This window comes from Lonchura striata, chromosome 5 (genome assembly GCF_046129695.1).
Source record: "Lonchura striata isolate bLonStr1 chromosome 5, bLonStr1.mat, whole genome shotgun sequence".
Lineage (NCBI taxonomy): Eukaryota > Metazoa > Chordata > Aves > Passeriformes > Estrildidae > Lonchura > Lonchura striata.
The window spans coordinates 41,319,487-41,334,724 of record NC_134607.1 but is presented as its reverse complement, the minus strand read 5'-3'; the positions used below and the strand labels follow the sequence as shown (position 1 = coordinate 41,334,724).

The 15,238-nt window shown below is 34.3% G+C and overlaps 1 protein-coding gene across 5 annotated transcripts in view; it reads right to left on the bottom strand.

The window, feature by feature from the left end:
* Positions 1–2,472: 2,472 nt before the first annotated feature.
* SLC16A7 (solute carrier family 16 member 7) overlaps positions 2,473–15,238 on the bottom strand; it is a 79,376-nt gene continuing 66,610 nt past the window's right edge. For all 5 annotated transcript variants that reach the window (XM_021547458.2, XM_021547456.2, XM_077783488.1 and 2 more), the window contains 3 exons: positions 14,652–14,795; positions 12,291–13,103; positions 2,473–9,908 (listed from right to left, as the gene is read on the bottom strand). In XM_021547458.2, coding sequence (XP_021403133.1) covers positions 9,637–9,908; positions 12,291–13,103; positions 14,652–14,795 — 1,229 coding nt within the window. In that variant the 3' untranslated portion in view covers positions 2,473–9,636. The remainder of the gene's footprint in view (positions 9,909–12,290; positions 13,104–14,651; positions 14,796–15,238) is intronic.

Sequence of the window (15,238 nt, the reverse complement as noted above, 5' to 3'; positions counted from 1 at the left end):
TATCTTATCTCAAGTTCCCATCAGAGGCCAAATTCCTGTCTGGAGGCATATTTGAGGAGGGGCAGTCTTTAGTTATCAGTAGTCACTACAGTGGACAAAGGTATTTGATGATCTTAACGTTTAAACCATTAATCATTGTTTCAGTCTCTCACATTTGTAATCAGTATCAGTGACAAAGTTAGAAGGAGAACATATGAAAGAAGTGAAGTAACTTAATTACTTTCCAGGCCCATTAACTCTAAAATTTGGCTAAATCCCAGAAAAGAAAATCATCTAAGATGAATATTAGTTTTGACAAATTACTTTAAATTCTCATATATTAATGTGAAATATTGATTTGAGGTCATTTTCAAATAATACATTAAATCTGTGATTATTAATTTTTAAACTGAATTCAAGCCAGTACAGTCCCAGATGTTTTAAAATCAATTTGCACTAATTGAGAAAAAGTGGGTAAAATGTCCTAAAAATATAAATCTGACTCAGTGTTTCTGGATTTTGCCCCGGTGTATCTTCCTTTTATATCTTGTGAGGAAAAAAAAGTGAAACTTTGGATTAGATCAAGAGTTCCTTTGTACAGAAAAACCTGCAAGACTGAGTTCTCATGCTAGTCAAAAAAAAAGAACAGAATAATATTCTCACATGTAAGTTTAGAGGTGAGAACATCTTTATGTTATACAATAGAAATTTCCATTACTAAAATGGGTGTTCAGTGAATGGATATATATTTTAACCAAGACAAGACTTACAGTTTGATGTCACCAGGCATGGGTAATTAGAAGTCACCTAATGAAATGGAACTACTTATTCAGCCAGTGAATCACAATCACCAATTATGTGTCTCTTGTTAATGCACTATATATATCACTTAATTTTCTTTGACTTATGATTCAGACTTTATATTTAAAAAACAACACTGGTACCTCTGATCTCTATCTGTAATTTAAGAAAATTAAGCAAGAACATAATGTGCTATGGCAAATGCAAATGCTTGCCAGCTTCCAGTCACCTGGGTCCTCTTCAGATTCCCAAGACTGTTGAAAAACAATAGAGGTCTTGCAATGGCATCAGCCAGCTCTTTGAGTATTCTCAGATTAATCTCATCAGGTCCCTTAGACTTTTAGGGAACCAGCTGGCACAGCAGATCCCACACAAGTTCAGGGTTGAAGGGATGTTACAGATTAGGAACTTCAATGAATGAAAATGTTTTTAAAGTCCTGATCAGAAGAATAAAACTGTGGAAGTTATTAATGTTGAGTTGCAATGGCAAATGCAATCTATTTACTTGACTTGGAATAATCAGCAGAGTTAAAAGGGCTCATTACTAGAATAAAATAACATTTGTTGAAAAACAGTAACAGCTATTAGAGATGAACTACAGACTGAGGTGTCTATTTATCTTGCCACAACACTATCAAAATACAAATAGGAATGATTTTTCTGAAATCAGTATCTATTTCTCAGCAATATATTTTAGTCATGCATTTAGATTTAGTGAGGCAGCATATCCTTAGGCATGAAAGTGATATCAACTGTGTCTCTTAGCAGGGTTAAATATTGTATCGTTTTCATTGTTTTAAAGGGATAAATTTACTACTAGACATTTTAAACTTTTTTTTTATTATTTTGTTTGGTCAATGTCTAAAAATGGATTTTTATGATTATTACAACATTATAAAACAAGGGTCCATAATCTAAACAAAATCTAAACATATTTCGGTAGCTGAATCAAAACTTCTGTTAACATGAAGATTATGTGTATAATTCTTTGAAAATAGATTTTACCATTATTAGAACTATAACAACTATTTGCTTTGATAAAGTTATTTATTTCTTATTCAATAGTTCATCTTCTTTTATATCTTTGTTTTCTAGTAGCCTAAGGTGCATCTGTCTCAACGGTGTGTGGATAGTATGCAAAGGTGCATCTTAATACTGTCTCTAACAGCCCCCATAATATATTAATTTTAATTATCCAATCACACTGTGTAAATAACAATTTACCTGGGGCAAGCAATCATAGACTGAAGTCAATTTGCAAAAACAAAGGAACAGATAACATTCAGAGGATATAAAGCAGAACTTATCTACATACACTATTTCAAGACGTGGATAAATTCCCCTTCTGTAGCAAAATGAGTATTGGTGACTAAGGAATAACATTCCATGTACATGGAATATAAGAACACATCCAAGTCCAAGTAATGGAGAAAAGAATCCCTGGTGTCCAGATGGTATCTGAGTTATGTATAAATCCTAATTATAGTGAAATTAGGAATAGTAAGGGGTTGGTACAATGTTCTGCTACTAGTAGTAGCTTTTCTCCACAGGAAATCTTGAAGTTCTGTTTCTGTATGCAACAAGAAGTAATTTTGAGATCTTTGCTACAACTGAATTGTGAATCAATCTAAATATCTCTGAAGATGTAAATAATATACTATTAAGGAACCTAAGAAAATAGAATTTACATCCTTTCAGAAAAACTTTACATGGAAATTTTATTTTCATTTTTCTTTTTTGTCTCCCAATTGCTTATTATACACAATTTTCATTGTAATTTCTCATAAATATATATGGACAAATGTGACATGTTACACAGTAGTACAAGCCTGGAATAGAAGTTAATTAACAAAAATGCATTTAAATACAATTTAATGCAATGCATAAGCATTTTACAGGGTTAATATACATTATGAACAATGAATTTTGTCAGGTCAAAAAAAGGATTTGGCATCTAAAAAGAGAATGTTATCATTCACTCATATCTCTTTGGAACATAAATAGCACCTCTAGCTAATAAATGATTGTCAAAAAAAAAATCTAGCCAATATATTCAAGTAAAAACCATATAGTATTGCAAAATACAGAAAGGAAGAAATAACTTTATTAGTCAACAACAATGGTTACTGCATGTTTAATTATTGCATAGCAATACCAGGTTCTGTTGATAAACTGCAGATATGGTGAACTTTCCAAGTAGCCTATAAGTGGAAGATGCAGCTGTATCACTCTTTGAGGAAGGGAATATATGTAAATGACTTATCTACCACTCTGAAAAATCTCTCAATAATTTTAAGGTAAAACTTTTATAGAGTGAAAGCCAAATGTAGATTTTTCATGGGCCTACTTGAAGACAAATTAAAAACACCAAAACCTGTAAAAGGTATGATACATTGTCAGTGTTTTTAGTGACTAATGTTTTGGAGAATTTAATATATTACTCTAACAGGAATATTGTTTGCAGGGGATGGGAATTCTCATTTTCCATACTTGTTACAAGGATACCATGCCCACCAATACTTTGTATGAACTGGTCATACAGATGACATTAGAAAAAAACTCAGTACATTGGTTGCAGTCTGTTCAGAGATCATTTAGTTAATATTTCCACAGCAATGACACCCTGCCATCAAGTTCACCAACAATGCAGGTTTTGCTGTCTATCTCAATGAACATTCTCAGTGATCTTAGGCTGCTTTGAACTGAGTAATGGTTAGAAACCAGTGTTATGTAATACTGCAGCTTTTTGAATTAATTTCTACTATAAATAAATCTAGCAGAAACTGAAAAATAACATATGCTCTTACAGAAAAGCTTCAATTTTTTCTGTCATTTGTGGAAATTTTTTATTTGCTTACAATTATGTTTTATTTATCAGGCACAATATGCAACTTATTCTAAAACATTATATATATTTTATATACACATAAATATATATAATATATATAAATGAGACTTTTATATATAGGGGAATACATATATACACACATACCATATCTGCATATATATTCCCTTATATATGTCCATATATACATTCACAGATGACATAAACCATTTTCTCTGGAAATAAAAAAAATTAAGGTTATCAACTGCTCAAGGAAGGCTTGGAAGGAAATAGATAATTTCCTTTGGGGTTGACAGACTTGTTTGGATATTTATTCAAATATAGCTTCTGTATTTTATAATCTACATTCAGAGTGTATGGTGGGATTTTTTTTAAATTTATTTACATAGACTATTAAAATAATACATATTGTGCGTTAATTTAGGGACTGATTCATTAGAAATATTATGCAGGCATAGAAAATTTGCCAGCTGTAACAAATCCTGTGTTTGTTGTGTTATATCTGACAGACCTGAGATTTGGAATGGAGAAAATAAGGCTGAAATATCCACTGAAGCCACATCACCTCCAATGTCTGGTAAAACTCTTTGATTGGTATTTTTATGTTGGCTTTAGTGGACTATGTAATAGGTCCTAGAAGGCAAGAATGGTTTGAAAAATATCTTTGAAGGAACAATCATATTTGCTTTCGTAAAGAGCATATGAAGAATAACCATCATTCCTTGACCCCACTTTAGTATTTTGTGACTACTTCCTTCAACTGCCCCATAAAAGGGAAAGAAAGCTAAAATTTTCTATTATTTCTAACCCAGAAACACAACTTTTTCTTCAGGGATGCAAAATGCAAAATGTTCTGTAATAATTTTATAAACTCTTTGGATATATTAACTTAGTTCATTTCTCTAACTCAGAAATTGTAAGAAAACAAAAAATAATAGTGGGCCAGCATCTCACAGAATGATCATTAGACATTGGATAGCTAAGTGACACACTGAATTTTCAAACCAGATCAGTGATGCAAATACTTCACAGGTATGGGTTACGATTAAAGATATGTGAACTGATACGTAGTCACAGATATACTGTCTTGAAAACAGAAGTGTAAGCAGCTTTAGTATTTAATATTTGGGAGACTTTCTAATAGTCTGCACAGTTTTTACCATTATGCATATTGTTAACTTGATTCTTCCAGGGTTGTGCAAGTCTCCAAACTTCAACTGAGAGGTAGATGATGAGAAAAATTTGAACTGCAAAACTACAACATGCAAATTATGTTAAAATTACACAGCAATGCTTATGCAAATTCTGATAAAAAATGTGATAGTACATGCAAACACTTTCATTATACATATATTTGCACAAATATCAGAAGTGCACCCACCCCCAAAAAAATCCAAACAGCCTTGTTAAAACTGGTAAGCCATCTCTGAAAATAATTATTTTAAAATTTCCTTTATAGTCCTCTCTGTGAGTAGAAAAATAGTAATCTATAGAGAAACTAACAAAAATTGCCTGATTAAATTATGTTATAGGCAAAATTGTCAGTGTTATTTATAGCATGTTCATCTATAAAAGCAGTAACTGGCTTTATTTAGTGAAATCTTGATAGCAGTCCAAAATCTGGCTGCATGTGGTCTCTTTAACTTATGTATCCCAGTAATATCTCTCCACTAATATTCACAACCAGACATGAAAAAGGAAGTGAAAAATGTTGCATTTGGCAACATGGAAAACGTGTCATTTCAGGAAAAAACAAGAAAGAATTAAAGATAAGTCACTACATACTCAGTCCAAATTTTTTGTTAAAAATGAAGTATGGGGGGGTGGAGGCGGTGAATGTTTAAAAGGAATGATAATTCTCTGGGAGGAACAATCATGTTCACATTGTCAAATGTTTTTTAAGCACAGTGGATACTGATATGCAACACGACTATTAAAATTCATGTGAATTTTGAATCAATGTCAGTGAAATTGCTGCCATTCACTTCAGCAGTAAGTAAAGCTATACCTCCTCTCAATAATGACAGCATCACTTAAAAAAATCTTTTTCAAGATGAAATAAGATTCTCCCTAGCTCTGTCAAAACAGTTCACAAAACAAACTCCTGAAATAAAAGCATTTTAGTCTTTCATATAAAAAGATGCTTTTCTGGAAATACAGAATTAACAACAATTGCAACCACACTTCAATGGGGTGAGAAGGGAGGGGTGAAATTTTTTTACATTCCTGAAACAGTACTGCAAATTATTACTGAGGAGTCTCTCTTGAGTTGGAAAGGGCAGTACAGGAGAATTCTCCAGGTAATAGACTATATGACGTAAAAAACCCCAAAAGAGTGAGAAATATCTGGTTGTGCACTTTAAAACAACTTGAAATTTAATCCTGATATAAAATTGGGGAAAATATTATTTATGCTATCCACCTTCCTACAAGTTTTAAATTTTTTGCATTATTTTTTCTAGAAGAGTAAAAGGGCAAACAGGCTTAGAAATACTGTAGCTGAGAAATTAAAAGAATGAAGTATACACGAGCATAAATGAGACCAAGACCAATTAAGGATTTGCTTGCACTGACTGAGACTCCAGATTCTTAGCGTGCATAAGAGACACATGTACTAGAAAGTTTGAGTATATTTCTTCATCACTGATTAGGGGAATGTCTTAATCCTGACCCTTCACTGGTTCAAACTGAGGGTGAGGTAATTGAGAGAAACCAGAGCAATTCAGAGAATTATGTATATACCCAGGTCTAATCTCAAAAGCAGAAATGTAGTGATGAAATGATTTACAGTACAAATTACAGGTCAGCGCAAGTAGGAGTGATATTCAAGAGTTTGAAACCAAGTTATACTCATTTTGCAACTCTGATGTTCAGAATAAAGTTGATTCAAGGCAATTTATTATTATCATTACTTTTAGAAATGAGCTACCTATACTAGGCAATTGCTCTGTAATTTGGAAGACACAGGTTTTTAATTCGAGGCAGTTTTTGCATAGATACAGTTCCAATTTTCTTCACTCATCTCTGGGTTTTAACTTCTTTAATATTCAGTAGTATTAAGAGTATGCTGATGGGTTTTATTTTGTTGCTATTATTAAGAGAAAGAGTAATGAAAGAGGTGTAAGGAAATGTTTAACTTGGCTCTTCCTACTTTATATTACTCTAGTTGCCTTGCCACATCATTTTGCCTTATAGGATTAAAAAATGAATATTGGTGAATGGTGGCAAAGCAACTCTTGCACTCCAATTGCCTTTTAACATAATGGACCAGAGATAAAAGGGTAGATTCTCTGTAGAATGTTTATAGAAATTTTTATTTCCTCTGAGATGGTGAGATAATTTTTTCTACTAGTGGTCAGGTGTGTCTATGGCTCGAGGATCTTTGTTTTTCCCTTATTTCCTATGCCATATCATTTTGTATTCTGAGATCCTGCATAGAACAGGCAAGTTGCCTGCATATTTCCTGAGAGACTTCTTTTTATCATAATTTTTCTGAATCCCTTATTTACTTAACAGCAACTTTTAACAGCCTTCAGTCAAAAGTTGACACTTGTATTCTACCCTTATTCGTAATCATGCTGCTTTTTTGCAAAGAGATAACAATAAGCACCTAAAATTTTACCTCAGATATTTTGGTTCAGTTCCTGTATTAATCTATTTTCAAATAATCTCTGCATTTCTATCAGTGGCTATCAAGAGCAGAGTGATATTCCTGATGACCACTCTTCAGCTGAAATTTCAGTTCATCTTTCACAATCCAGTATTTATAACTGATAATTCTCACTGTGTGAAAGCTTAGTGTCTATGAAACTCAACACTTTCTGGCTATAGGCACACAGGCCTTCACAGCTCCTGGAATTCACTATGTTTGTACAGCCAAAAAGAGAGCAATGCTTCATGTCACAGGGTGCTGGCAAGGCTAAGGTTCAGAGGGAGATGCAATGGATTTACTTCCTCTCCAAAGCTGGGGCTCGGGAGAGGAACTTTAATTTTACTGGGACTGAATCATTCCCCTTTACACAGTACACGGCTCCAGTCTGAACATGCAACACATATTTTCTCCCAAAACTCTGAAATGCATATATTTTGTTTCTGATGCTCCTAAAAATTGACAGGATTTGTTGGAGAAGTTTGGTTTTCCTGAATATAACTAGGTAAAAAGTAGGTATTAAATTCTGTACCATGCTGAGAGTAGATTCATGTTTCTTCCCAAAACAGTGATGAGAAAATTTTAAAAATCAGCATTACTGTGGAACTTTATAAAATGATAAACCAGTAAAACAGATGCAAACACTATCAACATTTTTAGAAGAAAAATTAAAATAATATTGAACATATCAATATTAAGAAATAACTTTCTTAAAAGCCCTCCCATATCTACTGGATTTTACTATTGAGTTTTTAATTTTGTTATTGGCACTTAAAAGTGTGTTTATCACAGTTAGCTGTCTGTCCAATATATTTCCAACTTTTTGAAATTTTGAAATTTAGAAGAGGACTAAAATGAATAGTATTCTTTTCCTGGAATTGAGTGTAGGTGTATCCTGCATAAACAGTGCATAAATGTTTTATGAATCAGACCCTTAATTTTCACAATTTTTGAGGCATTTATAAGCATCCCTCCAAAATGAATAGCACCCTTCCTTACCAAGAAATAGAACAGAAATAATTTCACATATTATCTTCAGAAGCCCGCACTTTTAACTTTCAAATGCAGTACTAAATGATTTGTGTAAAGTAAAATTGTAGGTTTATGCCTTTTTTTGTCTAAAGGAAGAGGAACAATTTTGTACATTTTAATTTATATGATGGTGTGCCTGAAACTGTAGACACAAGACTAAACATCCTGCATAAAACTGATGTGTCAATACAAAGCTTCCAGACTGGCATTGTCAAGGTGCCTTGCAGCATTTTTGCTCAAAGCAGCACTACAAAAAAATAAGTAGCTTTTCACTAAATTGCTGGGAAAAGGAAGTGGGAACTGGGAAGCTACCCATCCGCAAAGATCTGAAGGTAGGTCTTAAATCTCCTCTCAAGAAACCATCAAACAATAAAGCCAAACATCTACTTTGAAGTCATTGTCATGAAACTCATTAAGGCCACAAAAGCCAAGGGTTAGTATCCTTTTAACATCAGCAGATTATGAATCTAGTCCCTTTAGGAAAATGGCTTCACAGACTGATCCAGATCCTTCAGCTACACAGGAATACATAGTCAAACAAACTGATTGCCACTCTTGTTAGATATGTAAATCTTGGGTTTAAACCTTTTATGTACAGGCAGATTTCAGCTAGTTTGAATTAGCAAAGTGTGACCATACTTTGTATTCAAAAGTATATATGTTGAAGTACTGTGTAATCAGCTGTCACTGGAGGAAACTACTTCTGGAATATATTATAAATCAGCTTTTTATTACATTTTAGAGGTGTGTTCACCAATTATTTGTCTCCTACACTTAACTTTTATATCCATAATTGCTTATGCAGCCATATTTTTTATCTAGTGGGTGCACAAAAGAGAAGAATGTTTCAGTGTTCTACGGTCAGGTATTATGTGTCTTTTGAAACAAATCTTTGACTTTATGTTCTCTTTAATACTAATGGTAAGTAGAATTTGGGCAGATTATTTCAATAGACTTTAACCACATTGTAAAGATGAATGCAAGTATCTTCCCAAATAAGAGTAGGAGATACTTTTGCACTAGATACACTTAAGAAACAAAAGAGTTTGTCATTGGAAGGCTTTATAGCCTGGTTTATCTAACTCTTGATTGTCCAGAGTCAAAATTTAATGGACTCATTTGCATTGAGTCACTACCTCTGTAATTGCAATTTTGTATCGATGAAACAAATAAACTGTAGATAGTAATTTAGCTTTGAGTCTTGCCATAGGGCAAAAATATGATCCCATCCAATATTGCGACTGATCATTATTACCACAAAACTTGGCCTGTGTCGAAGACATATTCCTAATGGAAGTCATAAATGTTGCTTTCTGAGCTATATATCAAATTAAATATTGGTTTCTCTTTCTGATGGATCTTCAAGGGCTTTATCAGCTCTGCTGGAAGCATCTTCATTTTCATTGTTTGTTAATGGTTCTGCTTCCTTTGGGTCAGCGTTCTTCTGTGCTTTCTGTTTCTCATCTTCTAACTTCTTTTCTTTTGCCAAAAGCCTGTAGTTGATGGCATTGCCAATGAACAACCAGATACTGGCCACAGTCACAATTACTCCGCAGACAAAATACATGTACTGATATTCACCAGTAACATCTACTAACCAACCTGAAATACAAAGATAAGAGGAAAGAAAAAGAGTATTTAGACTAGGATACCAAATAAAACCCACATCATTCCCTTGATAAAAATATATGAATATTTTCTGGTTTTGAAGTTGGAGCAAAAATGAATTTTCAACATGTTAAAGTTGTCTAACATAGACAGTGGAACTCTTTAAAAAATCCTGAATTAATCAAGATAGCAATTGCCATTGAAGACACTGACAATAATAAAATATTGAAGAACAAAGTAAGTAAAGCTTAATGAATAATGAAAGCTTTTCAGCTCTTTTATTTTCATTCTTTCATTCCCTTATTATTTTATTCACCGCCTAATTGTGTTTTCCTATTGTTTGGAGTGAGAGTTTGACACTCACTGAGGCTGCATAAAGACAATAGGATGAAGAGGTATGTGCCTTTTTAGGCTGCTGTCTCTGTGCATCAGCTGCCTGCTTTTCACATTTACTTTCCTCTGACTGGTGAAAGAGATAGAAAGGCTTCTACCTGCAGCCATCACACTCAACTGCTGAGTTTTAAACTCTGAGCCCTGTACCTAAAACTCACATTCAGACGTCTGAGATTAAATTTCTTTATGACAAGAAGAGAAAAATATAATAGCTCTTCCAATTTATGAGACATTCCTCCTAAATTTTCCCAATTCTCAAATTAACATTTGTACGTATCCAAGTATTTAGCTCTGAACTTTCCTACACTATAACTGAAACTCACAGGGTAAGCTGGACACTTCAATTTAGTATGCATTTAGATGCTTTTACTGGGCTGAAAACATAAAGCCAGCCGATACACCTGATACACGTTTACAAGCCATGAAATTATTCCAGACTTTTTTTTTTTTTTTTTCACAAACCTATTATTAGGACAAACTCAAATAGCACTGCAAGTGTAAAATTCACTTATTAGTGTAAATAATGCAATTTACTGATTTTTATCAATGAGCAGTCTCATAAAAATATATTTCAAAACAAAATTCTGAATTAGCAATGCTTCAGCATACTATTTTAAAACATATGAACTTATCAAAACTGGAGTTTAGCTTTTCCATGTGTTCACCCCCTTTGTTATCTCTGTTTAACAAGTTAAATCAATAATTCATAGTGTTACAGCACAAAAAATGTTTTACAAAAGTCCTGAAAAGCTAATATACTTAAAAAAAACAAACAGTGGAAGCTAGTGTTCCATAAATATTGGATTTAATATCTTTTGAGTTTATATTGATTTCAGAATCTGACTGAAAAGACTGGACTCCAGTGGTTAGAGGCTCAGACCCCCCACTAGGTGGCATATGAAGAGTCTGTGTGAGGATGTATTTTTCTCTACCTTTGCCAAAGTGGATTTGTATGTTAAATGATGAGAAAAATATGCCTTTAGAAGTATTAAAAATTTACTTGTACAAATATTATTTTACTGAAGTGAGTGGAAATGTTTTGGCATATTCAGAATTGCACACAACAATGCTATTTTCATAGAAATACCGAAAGTAATCTGAAGTATTTTGGTATATATCAATGCTTTTAGGCACACATAATCTTGCTGACTTCTGAGGCAGTGCTAATGTGGGTACAGAATATGTTCATTAGGGTGTCAATCTCACGATCTTTATATTCTCATATTGTTGTGTTTATACTGCAACACACACACCAAGATACACACCAATGCTTCTCAATAAAATTAGAGCATCTATTTTTTAAATATCTTATATCATCAGAAATCTCAATAATATAAATCTTACTATCAGCATTACTGAATACTGAGACAAAATATAGCAAACATAAAATACTTTCTCAAAATACTTTCTCAAAATACTGTTCATTATTGCTGCTAGAAGCCCAAGTGTTATGAATATAGTCTAAGTGACATAACTAGGCTCCCTTTCAGCTCCCCTTACATTTGAAAAGAGAAGTTTGCGATGCTAACATCTTTCAGTCAGTTCACCCTCTGCATTGCCTTGCCCACATCTATTGGCTACAGAAACAGGCTAAAGGACTGGCTGTGAGCAGAGCTGGGGTGTCACATCATGCCAGGGCACAATGCCACATAGCACCCTGATGGAATTCCACCATGTGTGCACCGTGCCTAAAATGCTGAGCAGGTCTGTGTTCCTTCTGACACTTTCCTGTTAGATTTCCTCTCTGGAAATGCCTATTCTCTCTACTTAGATAAAGTTGTGTAAGCAAGTGTGAGCACTCTTCAAGCTGCCTCTAGGTTGGACAAAAGTAACTGATGAAGTTATGTTTTACCAGCAGGCTGTAACGGTACATTTCTAGTTACATTAAGAGCAACATTAAGAACAATATTTATATTAATTCAAAGTTACATTGCAAGATTATGCTGTAATGTCTGAAAAAACTGGAAAGAAATACATTCTTACCTCCTAGAGGAGGGCCTATGAGCACAGGGCAACATTCCACAATGGTGACAAGTCCCACCGCACTGGAAAATCTTGCAGCTCCAACAAGGTCCATCAATGTCTCAAAAAGAACACTGCTAACCATTCCAAATGCAAACCCAAAAAATACAGCATATATCACCAAGCCAGTGTAATTTTTTGCCAGAGGGCACAAGATATGACAGACGCCATTGTACAAGACCGCAAAACTAAAAAAATACTGAATCTTTGGCCGGATAAACCTGGAGTTTGCTACAAGTCCCATGGAAGGCCTAGCGAACATGTCTACAAAGGCTAAGATAGAAAGCAAAAAAGCAGCAGAATATTCATCAATTCCCTTGTGCTTGGCATAAGGAGCCAAGAATACTATCGGAGCAAAGAAACCAATAAACATAATGACATTTCCTGACAAATATATCAGAAACCCTCTGTGCTTGAAGAGGGACAGATCTAGATACTTATTCATAGTTTGCCAACAAGACTTCTTGTTGTTTTTGTGCAAGGCAGAATCTCCTGTGCCTTTTTCAACATCTTTTTTCACAGGAGGGACTTTCTTTGGTCCAACAGGTCTCATAAGTGATCCAGCCACACAGCAGTTCAAAAGAAGTCCTCCCAGAATAAGAAAGCTTCCTTTCCAGCCAAAAGCATTAAAGAGGAATTGATTGAGAGGTGCCAATGTGCTCAGAAACACTGGACTTCCAGCCATTGCCAATCCATTGGCGATGGGACGCTTCTTATAGAAATACTTGCCAATCATGGTCAAGGCAGGCTGTAAGTTGAATGCTAAACCCAGACCTAAACAACACACAAAAGACAGTATTATTGCAGGTCATGCAGTAAAAAATACATCCCAGCTCTTTCAAGATATTTTTTAAATGACCAGTGTCCAATCCAGAGATTCTCAATATCAAAACCGACTAGCATCAGAGAATGAAATACAGCCTCATTGATGTCTCTGAGTGTTCATACCAAGAGTTTGTCATGGTGGCATTTGGTCATTTCCCTTGTAGTGCTGCATTGAAAGCCAAAACTCCTTTTTGTGTTTCAGCAATGATAGAGACAAGGGAATCACATACAGAAGAATGATGGTATCTGTGCCTTGACTCACCTTTTTTATATTTGCTAAACTATAATACAATTCTCTCCTGGCTCACTTAACAAAAGTTATTAAATGTCACCTCAGCTAGAATGAATGTAGGGTTTATTTAAATACATAAATCTCCTAATTTCTTGTTTCCAACCCTAATTAAGATTCAACTTGTCTGTAAAACTGGAGCATAAAATGGCAAATTATTTTCCAGCACATTCAGCTCTCCTTCCCCAGATCACTATTAAGAAGTTGTAAAGGACACACGTGGGAGCAGACCACCCACTCAGATCAGCTGAGTGTATGAACTGAACCTAAAGCTGAACCTCTAGGCCTTCTCTCTGTATTAAGACATCTAAGCCATAAACTCTAATATGCATCTGATTGATGGTACAGGAGGGAAACTCTCTTCCTTGATAGACCCATTTCCAGACCCTGATGTTACTCTTTCAGTAGGCATCAAGTTTAGGACATCAAAAATAAGACTTCTCAGGGTTAATCACTGAATAAAAATGGACTCCTTTTGTCCAAACATAAAGGAAGATGAGCCTGAATATACAGGTATTATCTCATTCATTTGTTACCTGCCAATATTTCACCTCTCCTTCCTTATTCTGAGAAGGGAGTTTAAAAAAACCCCACAACTTTTAATAAGGAGATTCTTTAATTTACTGGCATTACAATAATTTTAAGTCATTGCTTTAGGCGATATCTAGGCCTGTGATAGATGATTATGAATAATTTTATTTGGTGATTGACCCTGGGGGATTTTAAACAGGAAACTACCGAACTGAAAGTTGTTATACTTTTCTGTGAGACTATGTGCATGTAAAAAAACCTGCAGTTGGTACAAGCTTTCACAATTCTACTAGAATTTGGCTAGCCTCTGCCACAGTGCAACATCATTGAAAGCTAAAACAACAAATGTGAAATTGTACATGGATGACTGTAGCAAGTGCTGTCATGAGCCAATCAACTTTTATACCACAATTACAGTGCAATGTGGAAAAGTACATACATACAGCATTGATTGAATAAATTCTTCAGTTCTTCTGAATTGTCCTAAGAAATAATTTAACATCATACCAGTTAATTTAAAGGATTAGACAGTTCAGGTAGATGAAATTAACTGATCTTACTACCTTCTTGGATTGGGTCTGTACACAGAGAATTCTCGATCAGTGAGGCTCATTTGTAGAACAATATTAGAAATAGTTTGATATAGCATAATATAGCCTTTTAAACAGGACTCTTACCTCCAACCACACCGATACATATATACAGCTCAAGGACACTATTGCAGAAGGAGGATGCAATCATTCCAAAAGAACACAGGATACCCCCTGCTATCATCACAGGCCGGCTGCCATACTTATTCACCAAAATGCTACTTATGGGACCTGTTGGTAGAAAGAAAATGCAATTTCATGTAAGAGGTAACCCTATCTTTGTATTTACAACATATTGGAATGCTTTCCTCTTCCATCCCAGAAAATGTTAAACTATTTCTATACCAATCTATCTTACAAACACTCTGTGAGTTTGCAGACACAAGACTGGATATGGATATATTGCCTCCATGAAAATATAAATATTGATTAGTTATGGAGATGGATAAAAAGATTAAAGACATAAGACAAGCAAGAGGCATTGTTACAGTTCACGAACAATCAATACCAAGATCGGTCAATGAAAGTTTTGAAAGTGCAAGGACTGAAGAATTTAGAGACAGGTATCAAAACTCTTCAGAGCAGGAGGAACCTCCAGGCAAGCTGACTAAAATTACTTAATACTGCAGCATGTCCTCCACCCCTACTTAGAACCACACATAGGCTTAAAAATG